Source organism: Hermetia illucens, chromosome 5 (assembly GCF_905115235.1).
Source record: "Hermetia illucens chromosome 5, iHerIll2.2.curated.20191125, whole genome shotgun sequence".
Taxonomy (NCBI): Eukaryota; Metazoa; Arthropoda; class Insecta; order Diptera; family Stratiomyidae; genus Hermetia; species Hermetia illucens.
The window spans coordinates 36,574,147-36,590,381 of NC_051853.1; the positions used below are offsets into that span (position 1 = coordinate 36,574,147).

Genomic DNA, 16,235 nt, shown 5'->3' on the forward strand with positions numbered 1-16,235 from the left:
TGTTGCGCCGTTGATGAGTAAAATTCGAATTGCAAAATAATAATGGAAAAGGGTTCTCATTGCCAACACAAAGGCGAAACACTTTTCACTTCTGCATATAGAAGTTGCTGCGCAAGTCCTCCTAAATTTCGTTGACTAGAAATGCACATACGCTAATAAACCCTATTCTTTCTTACTGTGACGATGAGCAGAGATATCACAGTAGTGAAATAATTTGTCCCCCTAAGTAGCTTTGCTTTCTAAATTTCAAAATAATTCATTGTGGAAATACATTCTTAATCATAAGATAGTAAAGGGACAGTAATATAAAATATTGCTCCATGCTCTTCATTATCTTGTCTATCATAATCATTGCTCGCAAGTATCCAAATATCATTACGTTTCGTTCCATACAATTTACACCCTCCACGATACTTTTTTTCAAAATGGCCTAATTTTTAAAGTTGAGGAGATGGAATTTACACTAATTACTTTGTTAACAAACTTTTAAAGTCATTGAAGATAGACGTCTTAGAATTTTAGTTTATGTTACATTCGCCATCTTTCTTCCTTATTTTGATTCGAATTTTATTAAATTTTCTTAATTGGAGTATAAAATTTTTCAATACTTCATATCCGGCAAATAACCTTTTTGTTTAAAATTTCATTACTTTCACTGAATTACATTAACTCTACTGAATATCCTTGCGCTGGAGAAGCGCAAAAACGAATAGTCCTTATTTTTGAATTCGCAACAAAATTGGTCAATCAATTCTTGCCTATTCTCGAAATATTTGCTTTACGATTTGATTTTCTATAGATTTTGATTCATATCCTTTGTGCGTGCTTACTACGGGTAGTATTGAAGTTTGGAACGATGCATAGTTCTGGATCATCTACTGGACGAGGAGGATTGGCCAATTATGTGATTGGTTTTGCTTGATCGTGGTGTCTCCATCAACTGGTCTGTTTCGGTTTGATCTGATGTTTAACCAGACATATTGATTAAAGTGCCAATTGGTTTGATGATCGTTGGGGGTAGTCTACACATCATTTTCACTACGCACTTCCTAGTTAGTTACTATCATTCCAGTATGTAGAATGTCCAATAGCCAGCATTGAATGCTAAGAAACTAACTGGGAATACCATCCTAGAGTATTTATCTATCACATTGACGTCTTTAATTTTAGGTATTGATGCTTTTAGGACTGATGCTCCTTTACGTAGGGCGTGTAACATTTTAGGACGCTGATTGTGTGCGGCTAGAAATAAAATAAATTTTCTTAGAAATTTATAGGATTTTTTTTAAAAATGTTCCCTGTAAATAGTTAATTTACGAATTAGAGTAATAAACCGAAAAATTATTTTTAAATCAAGGATTAAACAACAAATACAAGCCGAAGTCTAGGGGACACGATGATGAGACAGTGTAAACTACACACTGAAGATATCTTCTTAGATATTCTAACAACCACTTCAACAGTTACGCATTGAAAATACATGACGTAACAATAGGAGAGGTACTTGTTTGAGGAATTCAACCAATAGTCTATCGTTTCTCTAAATGTCCGATTGAAGCCTGTATCAAAGTTCAGAATAAGTTTCCGAACTGTGCCGATTCGCGGAAATAGAGGTAGATACACCAAAAATTACCAGCGATACCAAATATGAATGACTAGATTGCATAAAGACTTTTAATAATATTCTCGGAAAGTCAAACTAGTATCATAATTACATGCATAGCATAGCCCCTAATGGAGTTGTCGTCCTTCCTTAATGTTTGGTCTATCCACTAGCACTTCCGTTTTCTAATCAACAAGTCCACCAGAATCTGGCGCATATGCCCAAAAAAATGTACACTAGTTATTGCCTTAGGTCAGAACATTCCGATGACACTACGCAGATACGAATTAAGGAATGCTTGGAGCTCTTAAATAACAGCGCTAATCACTTTCATAAATTTCGCAAATGGGAGGAGTGTGACCTATCGACTGAGAACCTTGATAATCATATTAAGTCCAACTCTGCTTGTCTCCTTTCCCCAATCCAAAAACACTTTTCCAAGGCCCATGACTTGGTGAGAGAGCAGACGGATTTTATCAGCGTAGACAAGGTATTTAATTAAAGATGACATCATTTATTCGTCCTTTAGCCAATGCAACAAGACAAACGAGAAGAAAAAGTACTGGTGGCAAGATGTAATTCTGGTGAACTAATTGGTATTAATTCCTCCGGTGTACCCTTTCTACGTAGAGCATTCCAAATTCACTCAATGTTCCCGCTATAGAGAGTCTTGTCGAAGTTGAGAACAAGTGGAGCGGTAGTGTTCCACAATGGACCGGAGGGTGTTAACTTGGTCGCTAGGGAAGCCTACTTTCTGTCGACCAAACTTTCGAGGTTTTCTTTGATGCGTTCCATAATGTGTTTAGCTGATATCTTTGCGGCAGCAATCTATTTAGAGGAGCCGGCCATATCTGCATGTTAGGAAAGCCTTGGTATCTCCTCATAATCGTGGATGAGAATCCTATTGTTAATGTCCTCAGGAGGATCATCAAAATGCTTACCATCGCCTGCATCCTCTTTCCCGATGCGAGTTGCGATGGCAAAATTGTCAATATTTGTAGCAGCCTCTACTACACTCATAAGCAAATGCTTGATTTCCTATTGTCAGGGCGCAGGTTACACTCCATTTCTCTTGTTCTTTCATGGTAATCGAGCTGCAACGCGGCGTGCTCGCTCTCTTTCTTAGCTATCAATAGAACTCTCAGCTCCTTATATTTTTCGATCCGCCTCCAACAATCTATATTCAGCTAGACCTTGTAACGTTTTTTGTGGAAGTGGCCGATAACTTCTTCCACACCAGGGACAAGGACAATTTTGAGGGCGGCCCAATGTTTATCGATATTCTCGGACGGTTGTTGAAAGTTTGGGTCGATTGCATAGAAAAAAAGTTTACCCTCTCTTAAAAAGCAGCCGGATCGTGGAGAAAGTGTGCATTGAATTTGGGGCCGACGCTTTGTTCACCAACGAAGGTAAGCGACCATTCGACGATGGTAATCTTTTGGAAGCCTCTCTCGAACTGCGTGTAATTGCTCATAGAATACTTTCTCCACTATCTCGGAAGTCTTCTTTAGTGCGTAGCACTGAACAATTACATGTCTCCTATTCACTCCTTTGTGGAGCATAATGCACCCATGCAGCCTGTTTCTTATTATTGTTTTCTACCCATTTACAGAAAGGCTCCGCAAAGTCTTATCTCGTTCTGCAGGCAAGAGGATTACGAGTGACAGTTTCAATTATTTTCGATGTATTGCTTCCGCACAGAAGGATTATTGAAAAGAATCGGCTTCATATTAGTGTCGTTCATATAAGGGGCGATTCCAATAGCGTTCAAAATCTTTGTTTCTTTTTTTCTAAATCCAAACTATATGACTTATTTCTCTAACTTAAAAGAAAACAAGTAAATATCGGCAACTAAATTTTGTTACTAAGACCTAATTAAGCCCCGGGTAGACTGCTCTGCCTGCTTAGAAAGGCCTAGCTAGGTCCTGACTAATTGGGTATTCCGTGGTTAGTATGGCTAGGTAAGCCTTAGCTAGACCGAAGTCAAGGTCTATATGGTATCAAGTTAAGTGGTGGATAATCACAAAACCGGGACGTCTGAAGTTCCTTCTTAAGGCAGGCCTAGACCGGATATCGGTTGTTGCGCCGTTGATGATGATAATCACAAAATTGCAAGAATTCCAATTCTTTCGTTTCCTAACATTTCTTGGAAAATCTCTCGTGGGTAGATATAGTCTGAGGATCTTGGACTGTGTACTGAGGAGCGCTCTAACAAAATATACCGTCCGTGAATTTATCTGCAACGGAGGACTGGAGCGGCGCACACTCTAAGCGCCCCGTCCAGAGAGGAAAATTTTCATTGGATCTAGCGGTGAGGCTACACCTGCCTATGAGCATGAGTTTCTTTCCTTCACCTCGTGGAGGTGTAGACGTGTGGAAAAACTAGTGCGAATTTTTAGGACGAAAATTGTCGAGCTTAAATATCAACTAGTGTAATTTCCCAACATTAAATTTGGGAAAAAGAATCACTTCAACTATAAAAGTGGTGACCCCGACACGATTTTAGGGGAATTGTGGAATCAGTGTTTTACTATTATCTCTTGGACCGGCACTTTCTAATTCAGGCCTGTCGTATGACACCTATTTTCGACGATTCCTACTATTTGAGTGTACTAATTTCGAGACTTGTTGGCAGACGCATCATTTCGAGTGACGTGGACATTTGAACGTCCATTAGACGACAACGTTATGGTAAACTAATAGTGATGTGTTTCAACCACGAGCTGGTTGGACTGGGCGAAGAATTTTATTGGGCTTGTCTTCGATGTGTTGTAGCAAAGCTAGTACTGACCAGCTAAAAGAACACCTAATACGGTGTCTGTCAGTAAGTGAGACAACTAAGCAGCTGACTGGGGACACGGTGGGGTCGGCTCTGCTCCAATGTCTATGGTTGAAGCGGCTTCCGGAGGGCACTCGTGCTATTTTAGCACGCGCGGACTCTGGTTCGCTGGACATACTGGCGCAACCGGCGATAAAATCCACGAGGTGCAGTCGGGGCTCATGGATAAACTCGAGCAATTACAATAGCCAATGGCCACATTGGCAACCACAGTGGTAAGATTGGCCGACACTGTTCGAGATCCGCTCCTCGTAATAGGCGCTCGGTTGTAGGTCATCAGGACCCCCGACAGGTGCGGAGCTATGCTGATACACAAAATGTGTCAGCCTTACCACCTTTGCTACGAAAAAAAAAACTAAACCGGCGGTGGCCCTGAAGACAGTTACGCGAAGCACAACATTATGCCGCCTTTCCGTTTACGATCCTCTGAACAGGCGCTGAAATTTCGGTTTCTCCTGCATCCAGGTACCATCGACTAACGCTTAAGTCCCTTAAGTCATCAGCGATGATACCCACCTGCCCATCTGACACTGTATCCATCATTTTCGAAGATGTTGCCGGCCCACGCGTTCGTGCACTTCTTCAAAAATACCGCAACATAGTTACTACGTGTAGCTTCTCTGAGCCGGTTAAGCATGATGCTCAGCACCATATCAGTACTACCGGCTCTTCTATTTTCTCTGAGGTGCATCCTCTATCGACACATAATTTCGCTGTTGCGCGGATTGAGTTTGAAGAGCTCCTCAAGCAGGGTATATGCAAATCTTCAGAGAGCAGTTGGTCTTCTCCATTCCACATGGTCCTTAAACCAAACGGCGAATGGAGACCTTACGGCGAATGGAGACCTTGCGGCGACTATAGACGCCTAAAACGCTCAGACTATTCCGGACGAATATCCCATATCGCTCATCCATGACTTGGAGCATTCTCCCGCTGGTAGCCGTATTTTTTCTACCTTAGATCTAACCAAGGCCTACCACCAAATTCATATAGCTCCTGAAAACATTTGAAAAACAGCAACATGCACACCTTTCGGACTCATGGACTTCACCAGGATTATTTTTTAACTGTGCATACGCGCAAACATTTCAGAGATTCATCTCCTCAGTTCTAAGAAACCTAAACTTTTTTTCCACTAAAAGGAAAATGTTCTGTCGCCCCTTCTTCAGAGTCTAAGCATATAGCGCACCATTAGTGCATTTTTCAACGTCTCCTTGAGGCTGGTCTTCTTCTCAGTATTGAAAAATGCAAATTTCTCGAATCGCCATGAAATTTCTCACCACAATATTTCCCCTGATGGCATTCAACCGGATCCGGGCAAGGTGCAGGCAGTCGCGATCATCCTGGTTCCCAAAACTGTTAAGGATTTGAGTTTCTTCGGCATGCTCTATTTCTACCGTCGTTTTCTGCCTGGTTCCGCCTACCATAAAACCGATCCAATCGATACTTAACAGCCATCTATCCGGGCCGGAAACCGAAAATACGCGACTGATTGAGTGGCCCATAGCGGATATCCAGGCCATTAAGTCAAGCAAGCAACTACTGGTAGAAGCCACCCTTCTGGCATTTCCTCAACAAGATGCATTCCTAGCCGTTTTCATCGATGCACCAGATATTGGCATAGGTGCTGCTCTTCACCAAAATATGAACCGAAGTTGGCAGCTGTTGAGCTTCTTCTCGAAACAGTTCAACTCTCCTCAACGGAACTGCAGCGCCTACGATCTGGAGTTATTAGCCGTGTTGCTCGCAATAAAATACTTTGCCTATTACCTAGAAGGCAGGCTGTTCACAGTGTCCATGGACCATAAGCCTCGTACATATGCCCTAAAACAGAAACCTGACAAAGCGTCTCTTCGTCAACGCAGGCACCGGAGCTTCATAAGCCAGCTCACCTCCGACATCCAACGCGTGTGTGGAAAAGAAAACATAGTGGCTGACGCTTTATCGCACTTTGAAGGGATTAATATCTCCGTCACAATCGATTTCTCGGTAAACGCGAGATGCAGAAGGATGACGCAATTTTACAGCGCCTGAGACGTAACGCCAAGTGCACTTTTAGGGAGTTCCCCATATTCGACTCGACCTCTACATTATACTGCGGGACCTCTGAGAAGGGACCAAGGCCATATATTACGGTTGCTTTCCCCAAGCGAGTATTTAACGCCGTTCACGATCTAGCGCACCTAAGTATCCGGACAACGAATCAGTTAGTCAAAGCGAATAATTTTTGGCCGTTCATGAATAAAGATATCAATTGTTGGGCCAGATAGTCCATCGAATGTCAGAAGTGTAAAACTTGTTCCCCAGGTCCACCAAGCTCTTCTATACCATCCACCTTAACATAATTGGCCCATTGCGAGACTCGGCGATTTGAGGTATTGTCTCACATTCGATAGGTTCACGCGGCGGTCTAAGGCGGTTGCCCTGAAAGATTGTATGACACTATCATATGCCGAGGCCCACTCACGAGAGTGGATTCCACGCTTTGGCGTGCCGGCAATCATTATCACTGACTAGGGATTGCAGTTTCAATCCTCTCTTTTCTAGGAATTAAGCAAACTGCTAGGCTTTGAACTGCCTACCATCCTCAGTCCTACGGGATGCTCGAAAGGTGGCACAGGAAGTTAAAGGCAGTTATAATGGCACAAGACAATCGTTCCTGGTAGCAAGTCCTGCCTCTCGTCCTACTTAGCTTACGGACAGTCATCCACGAAAAGTTTGCTGCAAGCTCCGCGGAACTTGTATACGGGGAGAACTTGAGACTCCCCAGCGACCCAGTTTTCGACGTCTGACCGAGCCTAAATCTAACAGACTTGTTACACCTCCTGAGGGACGCCGTGAGCCGGATCACACCATTGCCATCCACCAACCATGTGAAAAACGTCGTCTACGTGCCCAGGGATCTGTTATGCACGTCGGAAGAGCTGGCAAAGCTCCTGAGCGAGGTCCACAGCATTTTACCCTCGACATCGGAGACACGCACATGCGAGTCTTGATATCTCGCCTGAAATCTTTCTTCCCGGAGAGAATTACCCCCTGGTTTCAGCTGGGGGTGGCGTGCTGGGGAGACCGCTGTAACAAAATCGACAGCGGAATACTGGAGCGGCGCACACTCAAAGCGCCCGGTCCAGCGAAGGAAAGCTTCATTGAATCTAGTGATGAGCCTCGTTGCTAGATCTATAGTAACCACGAGTCTCCCTTCTTCTGGCCGCAACTTCGTGGAGGTATAGACGCGTATAGACACTAGTGCAAGTTTATAGGACGATTATTATCAAGCTTAATATCAGCAATCTGAAATTTGGTGAAATTTGAAAATAAGAAGTTTAACTATACTTTCTGTCGTGTGTTCCATTGTGTTAAAGCAATATTTTGTGTTGTATTTATTAAAAGTATCGCTCTTTAGCACAAAAATCTATTTTTGTGACAAAAAGTATCAAAAGTATCCAATAGAAATCACTCTTACCTCGGTTGCCTCGATATCGTAAATTATTGCGATTTGTTCCATAATTCCTTGCGATTCTAAAACTAGGTGGAAATTTAGCCAAATCTAATGTTTCGGAACCGGTTGATTCCAAAGTGTTATTGTAGTTTCCTTTTCTAAGCGACGGAATAGGACTCATGCGAACATCTTGTAACTCTATAATGTCGTCATTCGCTGAACACGTTTCAGACTTTTCCGCTTTCGCTGCTGCTCCATTTATTTTGCCAACGATCAAGGAGCATCGAAAAAAACCAAAGAAAATTGCAAATGTTATTCTCTTTCATCTTTTCAAGGAGCAAACTGTGTATAACAAGAAAAACATGCCAGAATGTAGTAAATTAAAAGGATGAAGATTCAGCGAAAAAAATCAATAATCAATTAATTCAAGGGTTGTTATTCAAACCGGCTTTCTTCTCCGTCTCCTTGCCGCCTTTCTTTTTGCTTTTCTTTTTCGCCCGGGCTCCCCAGTACGTATAATTGACGGCAGCGTATTCAAGCAGGGCAGCAAAAACAAACACAAAGCACATCACCAGGTAAATATCGATGGCCTTTACATAGGATATCCGAGGCAAAGAACTCCGAACGCCTGTACTAATCGTCGTCATTGTTAGGACAGTCGTTATGCCTGGAAGTGAGGAGACAAAACGCCTTTTGAAATTGGATCTGAAGATTTCAATTCTCTCTCTCTCCTTTTAGGGAAATTTCTTTACAAATGATTCACCAACTTACCCAAAGCAACTCTTGCACTGGTCGCCTCATGATTGATCCAAAAGGATACCCAGGATAGCATCACAATCAATATGCTAGGAAGATATGTTTGAAATACGAAATAGCCAATATTCCGCTGCAGCTTAAAGGACAAAGATAGCCGCTGGTATATTCCTGTCGCGAGTTTTTCCTGCAAAAAATAAAGTCCTTTAATAAAATCAGTGTCCTCAGATCCTGTAAACATTCAAACCTTCCTATCATTCGTCTCATATCCGATTATAGTGAATTGTGGCAGTTCGGCTCCTTCAACTCCCCGGACCGGGGTTGGTTTCCAGTACATGACGACATCTGTAACTGTGTAACCATCTGCAACAATTTCAAAGGAGCGCCAGGTTCCATTTGATCAGGAACAGGGACAAGCACGAAAAATGGAAAGAATATAAAATCCATGCAAATGGAATGCAACTTAGTCTCACTCACAGCTCTCAATTTCAACAGTGCAGTTTTGTGAATCCAAAGGATAATAATGCAGATCCATCATGCAAGCGAGTGTTGTCGTGAAGCGCATTCCATATGTCACTGCACCATCGCCCGCGAGTCTAACTAATTTATTTCGCTCCGTGACATCGTGAAGGAAACTGAAAAAAGAAAGGATAAGATACTACTACATGTGTTGCTTGCGAAGTTCTCATATCGCAAAATATATTTTCATTTTAAGTTATCCCAGCGAAGCAGCTTTTGGGTCATTGGGAAATATTGATAACTTATTTGTGTAGTTAAATTCATTCTTATCCGAAGCGTGGAGAATATTTCATTAAGAAGAACGTTTCGAAATTCGCAAGTGCCCATCAATTTCTACCCCTTTTAGTCAAACGTAAGGAACTAAGATCATCATCAGTTTTCTCATAGTATGCCGCATCAAGAAGCAGCTTGCATGCGGTCGTAAGACTTTCAATGGTCCGGTTAGGAACGTTAACCGTTAGCTTCTCACCCACGATGATGAAGAGGTGGAAGGAACGCTTCACCACAATTCTGGACTGTATAGTTCCGGCGACTTTCTACATCTTCTGAATGATATGGCAACCCTCCGTAACATTACAGATACGGATTGCTCCTCTTCTACTATCAATGTAAAGACCAAAGCAGTCGGCCTTGAAGGTTTCCTCGAAGAAGGGGAATCCTGGATAAACCACTTTATCAAGGTAAAAATGTCGAAAATTTGAAGTCCAAAATAGTTCCGATGAAGTTGCGATCAACTAAACACCTCCCCATCGTCAGAGAGCTTGCTTGGAACCGCTTGTCACATTACTTCAGGCTAGTCCCCGAACTCTCCCGCTTTGCGGAGCCGGAGGAAGTGAACTGTCAGTTCAAGGAACTCCTTGCTATCCGGCTCCTCCACCGGTCGAGCTCTATCATCTTAGCATCGTGAAAGACCGTAAAAGACGTAATGGGACAGACGGCTCCACCTATCAGCACTCCTCAGCATCTCTTTGACAATGTTGTCTGGAGAAAGATCCCCTGTGTTTAAATAAAGCTGCTGACGATCCCATCCCACCTTCCAGAATACAAAAAGTGTAGTGGACGTCGTCCACACCTCCATTGCAAACCACATAATCCGGAGATCGCGCCTTTCCAATCTTGTGCAGGTAAGACTGAAAATCTCTTTGCTCACTTAAAAATTGGGTAAGAAAATAGTCAGTCTCACCATGCTTCCGATTCAGCCACGCACCTAAGTTGCCGATGAGCCGCGTCGTCTATCTTCCTCTAGTTTCATTTTGCCAAGAGAGCTGCCACTCATCTAGAGTGCGTTGGCGTTCTTCACGAGCAACAACCTCCCTTGGTTCATCTCCCTTGCCCTTGTATATGGCTTCACGTTCCTTAGCAAGAAGGACAACGGGGATCACTCCAGCGATCACCATCACGGCCGGTTCAGAGATAGTGCGATACGCAGACGCCACCCACAAAACTCACCGTCTCTGTACTTGTGCGAGACGCTTACGATATACCTCCTTGCCAAGAGCGGCAGCTCATACCTCTGCGCCGTAGAGCAGGATAGGAAATGTCGCCTGTTAGACGTAGAACCTCCAGTGTTTGCCATTAGCCTACTTAACGCCGAAACTTCAGCTGAAGCCTTGTTCACGGCTGCTTTCCTTTGCTCAAAAAAGCTCATCTTTGAGTCAAGAGTCAACCCGAGGTACTTTACCGCTGGTTTTGACTCGATTATCGACTCGCCATACGATATGGGACGCAGAGTCGGAATTCTCCTTTTAGTCAGGATGACTAATTCGGTTTTTTTTCCAGTACAATGCTGACACCATGAGTAGTCATCCATCCGCTTGCCCGTCACATCAATATGCCGAGTCTGCTTTGTGCCTGTTCGACAGTGCGCCCAGCAACAAACGACATCATCTGCATAGCCGACCAAGCGCGGCTTTTCTGGCATGTCGAGTTTAAGTAGGCTATCATAGGTAGCGCTCCAGAGGTGCGGCCCTAGGATGGATCCATGTACTACCCCTAACGAGCAGGGAGAGGTTCCTCAGATAGTCCCTCAATAATCGTAAGAGATAGTTCGGCACGTGATGAGCTTTTAGAGTACTTTCCAGCAGTATCAAGCATAAATAGTGGGCGGTATGAAGACGGCAACTCAGGGAAGCCTTTCCCTTTGTGGATCAGCGTAAGCATCGCCAACTTCCAGCGAGCAGGGAAAGTACCCTCTTTCAGGTAAGCGTTGAATGTGGCGAGCAGTAGGCCTGGTCGGTTTTGGAATACCAGTTTGTATACCTCTGCTGGAATACCATCGGGTCCTGCCGCCTTCTTGCTTTTCATAGCCTGTCCCAACTTTTTTATAGATAAAAGTGGACAGTTCTCTGCGCTCTCCACGCCGACGTTACCATCCCGTACAGGGTACGCAGGGAATAGTGCTCCTACAATGCAATCTTAGAAGTCTGTTGCGAATAATAGACATGTTCAACCGTGATATTCGAATGGAGTTTGGATTATACAAGTGTCGAATCCAAGCCATCCGCAGGTCATCACGAGCCGCATGCCGAACATAGCATTGGTGGCCCCCACATCGAAACTATGACCGAGACAGGCTTCTCAGACGACTGCAAGGAACCCACGCTCGAGTAGGTGATCTGAAGGATACTCTGCTGTCTGAATTCCTGCGACGTGTAAAGCTGGTGCTGAAATCGCATCTCTCGGGAAAAGAATAAAACAAGCGCGTTGAATGTATTCGCTATCCCTTCATTGGCTTATGCATTTTGAATATTGCGTGGAAAAGACCGATCTCGAAAACGTCCAGCGGCGTATACGGACAACTATTTCCAAATTCGGAATGCATCATCCAAAGTCTGCCGTGGAGCGGATGAACCTGCCTCGTGACATCGGAGGTAGGGGTGTGGTTAAAGTAGCGGCATAACATCATCGCCAAGCCGACTCGCTGCGCGCTTATTTTTACAGCACTGTGGGCTTACTCTACTTAACTTGAAGGATCGATCTTTCAATCCTCTGAGTGGGGTGAAGTCGTACCAAGAGCGGATCAATGAATGGAAGTCGAAGGCAATGCACGGTAAACACGTGAATTGTTTTGGCAGTTATTTGTTGATTTGCATTTGTCGAACAGGTAGCTGTGTGCTGGGGAGCTCTTTGCTGAGACGGAGGGGTTCATGTGTGCCATTCAGGGCGGCGTGGCTGCCACCCGAGATTATAAAAAGCTTATCATGAAAGAACGGCTGGATAACGACCAGCGCAGAATGTGTGGTTCGGGGTTAGACACGTTAGACCATCTCATTTGTGGCTGTACTGTTATGGCACCGCTGCAAGGCATAATGTTATATGTAAGGTTATTCACCAAAACCTTGCATACAAGCATGGGGTGATCACGTGAACATGTCCGGTTTACCGATATGAGCCGCAAGCAATACTTAATAGTTCTGCTTGCAGCATGTATTGGGGCTGGCAAGTTCTGACTGATCACCATACCGCACATAACAAGCCTGACGTATTGTTAGCTGACAAGACGGGTCGCTCCGCGTATATGATTGATGTTGCTATCCCCCATAATTGCAACATTAAACGGAAATATGGGGATAAGAAGGTGAACTATGAGCCATTGGCTCGGGAAATCAAAGAAATTTGGCGTCTCGAGCGGGTGGTTGTAGTTTCCATAATATCCATCACGGCTTCCCCCATGTTCTGGGACTTTCGCACAGTCTCGCTCAAACCATGCAGAAGTACACCATTCCGCATACGTGCTCGATGTTGTGGGGAGTACTCGACGGATTCTCCCATTGGCCTACTACCGGCCACTACCACCAGCGCCTCTTTAGTTTTTAAGTAGGTAGGATCGTGCGAGCCTAAATGCTTGGCCTTGAAGTGTGTTAAGGCACCTCATTCAAGACCGTAACGGTACACTAAAGGATTACAGTACCCTGTAGGAGGCAATGTGGTCAGCATTTCGCTCACTCGAGATTATTACCCTGATTTGACTCAGTTACTGATTCACAGCTGAGTCGACTAGTATCCGACATCAAATCACGATACAAATCCCACTGCCACCAGTGAGATTTGAACCACGATCTTCCATACGACAGCCTTACGCTCTAACCACTCAGCTATCCGGACACTAGGTTTCTTAGTCAGCCAAAACATGAAATCTGCTGTTATCGGCTTTGAAAAAATAAATGAAAGGCTATGTACTCTGAGTTTACCAGGCAAATTTCGAAATGTAAGCCTCCTTAACGTTCATGCACCTACAGAGGAGACTGCATATTCTAAAAAGGATATTAAAATCATACTTTGCGATTTTGACAGTCAAGTAGGGACGGAACCCGTATCCAGGCAATACGTTGGCTCCCATACCTTACATAACGATACCAATAATAATGGACTTCGAATTATTCAGTTCAGTTCAGGATGTCTGGAGTTTCTTGCTAAGGTAAGCCTAGACCGGATACTTATCATAAAAAAAAAATAGAGTGTAGCTGCAGTTACTAAAGTATGTTAAATTATACCTAATCTCTTACGTACTCAATATGATGTTTGCATTGCCATATCTTTGCCCAGTGAGTTGGAGTTTAATAGTATAATACCTTCAAGGCTTTGCCACCTTTGTCGTAGAAGCCCACTAAAAGGGATAGAAATTTTCTAGGACTCCTTAGCAGAAGAGGCTTCATCTTTCCCCATGCAACCAGCAATTGAGGTGTTGGTAGCATTTGCTAATGCTGCTATTCTCATAATGACAGTTGGCGAAGCGTTAATACTGCTAGACAGACCGAACTTTTCCTATCGGAACCAAACAAACATACTGGAAAGTTTATCCTGCCGAAAAGCAGGAAAACTTGCAGAAGTATTGTGGGCATTCTGACTGGCTATAATTCATTAGCTGGGCATATGTTCAGAATAGGAATTATCCAAGATTATACGTGTCCATCCTGTAATGAAGAAGCGGAATCCACGGAACATGCCTACGGACGCATCAGGCATCAACATTTTTGTGCTGATGTGCTCCAACTGCAGCGGGTAGCATCACATCCACTAACGGAAATCCTGCGATGCATAAATCAATCTGGGATATTCCGTCAGACAGGGGAATCGAGTACAATGAACCACTAAGGTCTGAGCGCACACAATAATGTAAGGGCTGTAAATTACTACCACTAAACCGTTCAATGGGAAGAGATCCTGGGATAGTCGGCCTGTGAAATTGGCGGTAGGAACAATATCGTTCACACCTATAGACTACCGTTAGAGAATTTAGTAAAGAAAGGCAAACGTTCTGAAGATGTTGAGTCAATTCCAAGAGCTGTAATGGCGAACTCTAACTCCTTCAGATGAGCTCAAAGAAGCGTCCAAAAATTAGTTGCCTTTTTTCAAACTACTGCCAATTTTTTGATGTTTGTTTTTTTTGCAACCTTATAGGCTCCACCTCAACTCTCAATTCTAATTTTAAGGTTGGTGCGTTGTTAGTCGCATAGACCCGGAATTCGATTTACAATTCAAAAGGCCATTACTCCATCCTACCTGCCGTTTAAAGAAAGTGTTCTTTATTCTATTATCTGGAATTCCTCCAGAAATGTCTGGATGTCGTTGCAAATGTAGCACATTTAAAATAAAATTTCAAGCAAAACATCCGACCTGTCTCCACCGACTTTTCCCATATCTCAACAAAAAGAAAACGACCCATTCAGAATTTTCATTTACCTGTTCTTATCATTTGCGAAAAACGTGTCTGGCACCCAAATCTTCTCCGCAAAATCTCCTGACAACGTGAGAATATCATTAACGCCATCGTCATCAGCATCGTCATCATAGTACGGTCCATAAGCGTTAAAAGCTAACCGTTCGTCGCGCCAGTACTGATTCAAGTACATTGTTATCGTGTAATCCTGGAAAAGGAAGGCACAAAAAGCACACAAAAAATATACAGATTCAATTCACACGACATCAGGTAGTATTCGGGGAATCTAAAGATAAGTCGCTTCACTTACCATGTTCACTTCAGAAATTGCATCGAAACTAGCAATTGTGAGATCCATCCCTACGTGGAGCGGGTCACCTTTAATGGTTTATGGAAAATGAAATTGAAATTAAGCAGGTTAGCGATGAATTGGAAGATACAGCTTGGGTAGGGGTGGTTTTGAATTACCTCCAAAGTTAGGCCTCAATCGAATATCGTATCCTTCCAGAATTTTTGCAATCGTTTGAGTTACATTAACTAATCGGTCAGGAACCATTTCTTTCCGTTTACATCTGTAAATAATGAATATAAATTTGAATATATTTTTCCCAGAACAAATACAATTAAGGATTTCAACATCCCGTTCAACCGCGCTGGAAGCGTTGTCTAAGCCTCATTAAATCAAATCTTTCAGTCAGTTCATTATTATAAATATTCACAACCGCCATTATCATGGATTTACTAAATTTAGTCATTTAAAGTGAAAAGGATTCAATAATGAATCACATCCTCTTCAAATTTAACTCGGTATTCTGTGGACCTTCCTGCCATCAAAAATATCTCGAACTCTACCCATTTGCAGGAAATGACCTAGAAACGATCTTTTCATTTATGCAATTATTCCCATTGTTGACCCGCTTCCCAATGTCTATTAACCTGAGCATTTCCCCCATTATCTCCATGACAAACAATTCAACACTTAAGCTGCCTTTTCCAACGCCTCCAGATTTGCATTCATTATGTGTAGTCAAAAGTTTCTAGGAAATGACCTAGGAGACGGCAAATGCAAGGCACCTATTCCGTTCTGCAATTCAATTGGGACATTACTGGTCCTGGACTCACCACCTCAACTAACCTCAGCCAAACAGGATATTTTGCTTATCCACCATTTTTACAAGCATATGAACACTATATAGCAGTGTGCATCTACGATATCAAGCATTGACGTGGATAGGTGCAAATTTCATCTTTATCAAGGTATATACGGGTACAGGTGGAAGTGCTCTTACGGATGTACTGTACATAGTGGCAGTGTGGTCATAAGCAAGTACAGCAAAACGAATATTTTCAGAGGACCAGGGGAAGCTGGCAATTGTTTGGAAAATTGGACCTTTTCATATTCCCGGGTATAATTACGCTGGGT

At 43.2% G+C, this 16,235-nt stretch overlaps 1 protein-coding gene across 3 annotated transcripts in view; it reads right to left on the reverse strand.

Annotated features, from left to right (window-relative positions):
* Positions 1-229: 229 nt before the first annotated feature.
* LOC119658467 (gamma-aminobutyric acid receptor subunit beta-like) overlaps positions 230-16,235 on the reverse strand; it is a 39,464-nt gene continuing 23,458 nt past the window's right edge. For all 3 annotated transcript variants that reach the window (XM_038065882.1, XM_038065884.1, XM_038065883.1), the window contains exons 3-11: positions 15,281-15,384; positions 15,123-15,190; positions 14,836-15,020; positions 9,112-9,269; positions 8,882-8,997; positions 8,653-8,821; positions 8,327-8,548; positions 7,906-8,130; positions 230-1,242 (exon numbers count right to left, since the gene is read on the reverse strand). In XM_038065882.1, the coding sequence (XP_037921810.1) occupies positions 1,064-1,242; positions 7,906-8,130; positions 8,327-8,548; positions 8,653-8,821; positions 8,882-8,997; positions 9,112-9,269; positions 14,836-15,020; positions 15,123-15,190; positions 15,281-15,384 (1,426 nt within the window). In that variant the 3' untranslated portion in view covers positions 230-1,063. The remainder of the gene's footprint in view (positions 1,243-7,905; positions 8,131-8,326; positions 8,549-8,652; positions 8,822-8,881; positions 8,998-9,111; positions 9,270-14,835; positions 15,021-15,122; positions 15,191-15,280; positions 15,385-16,235) is intronic.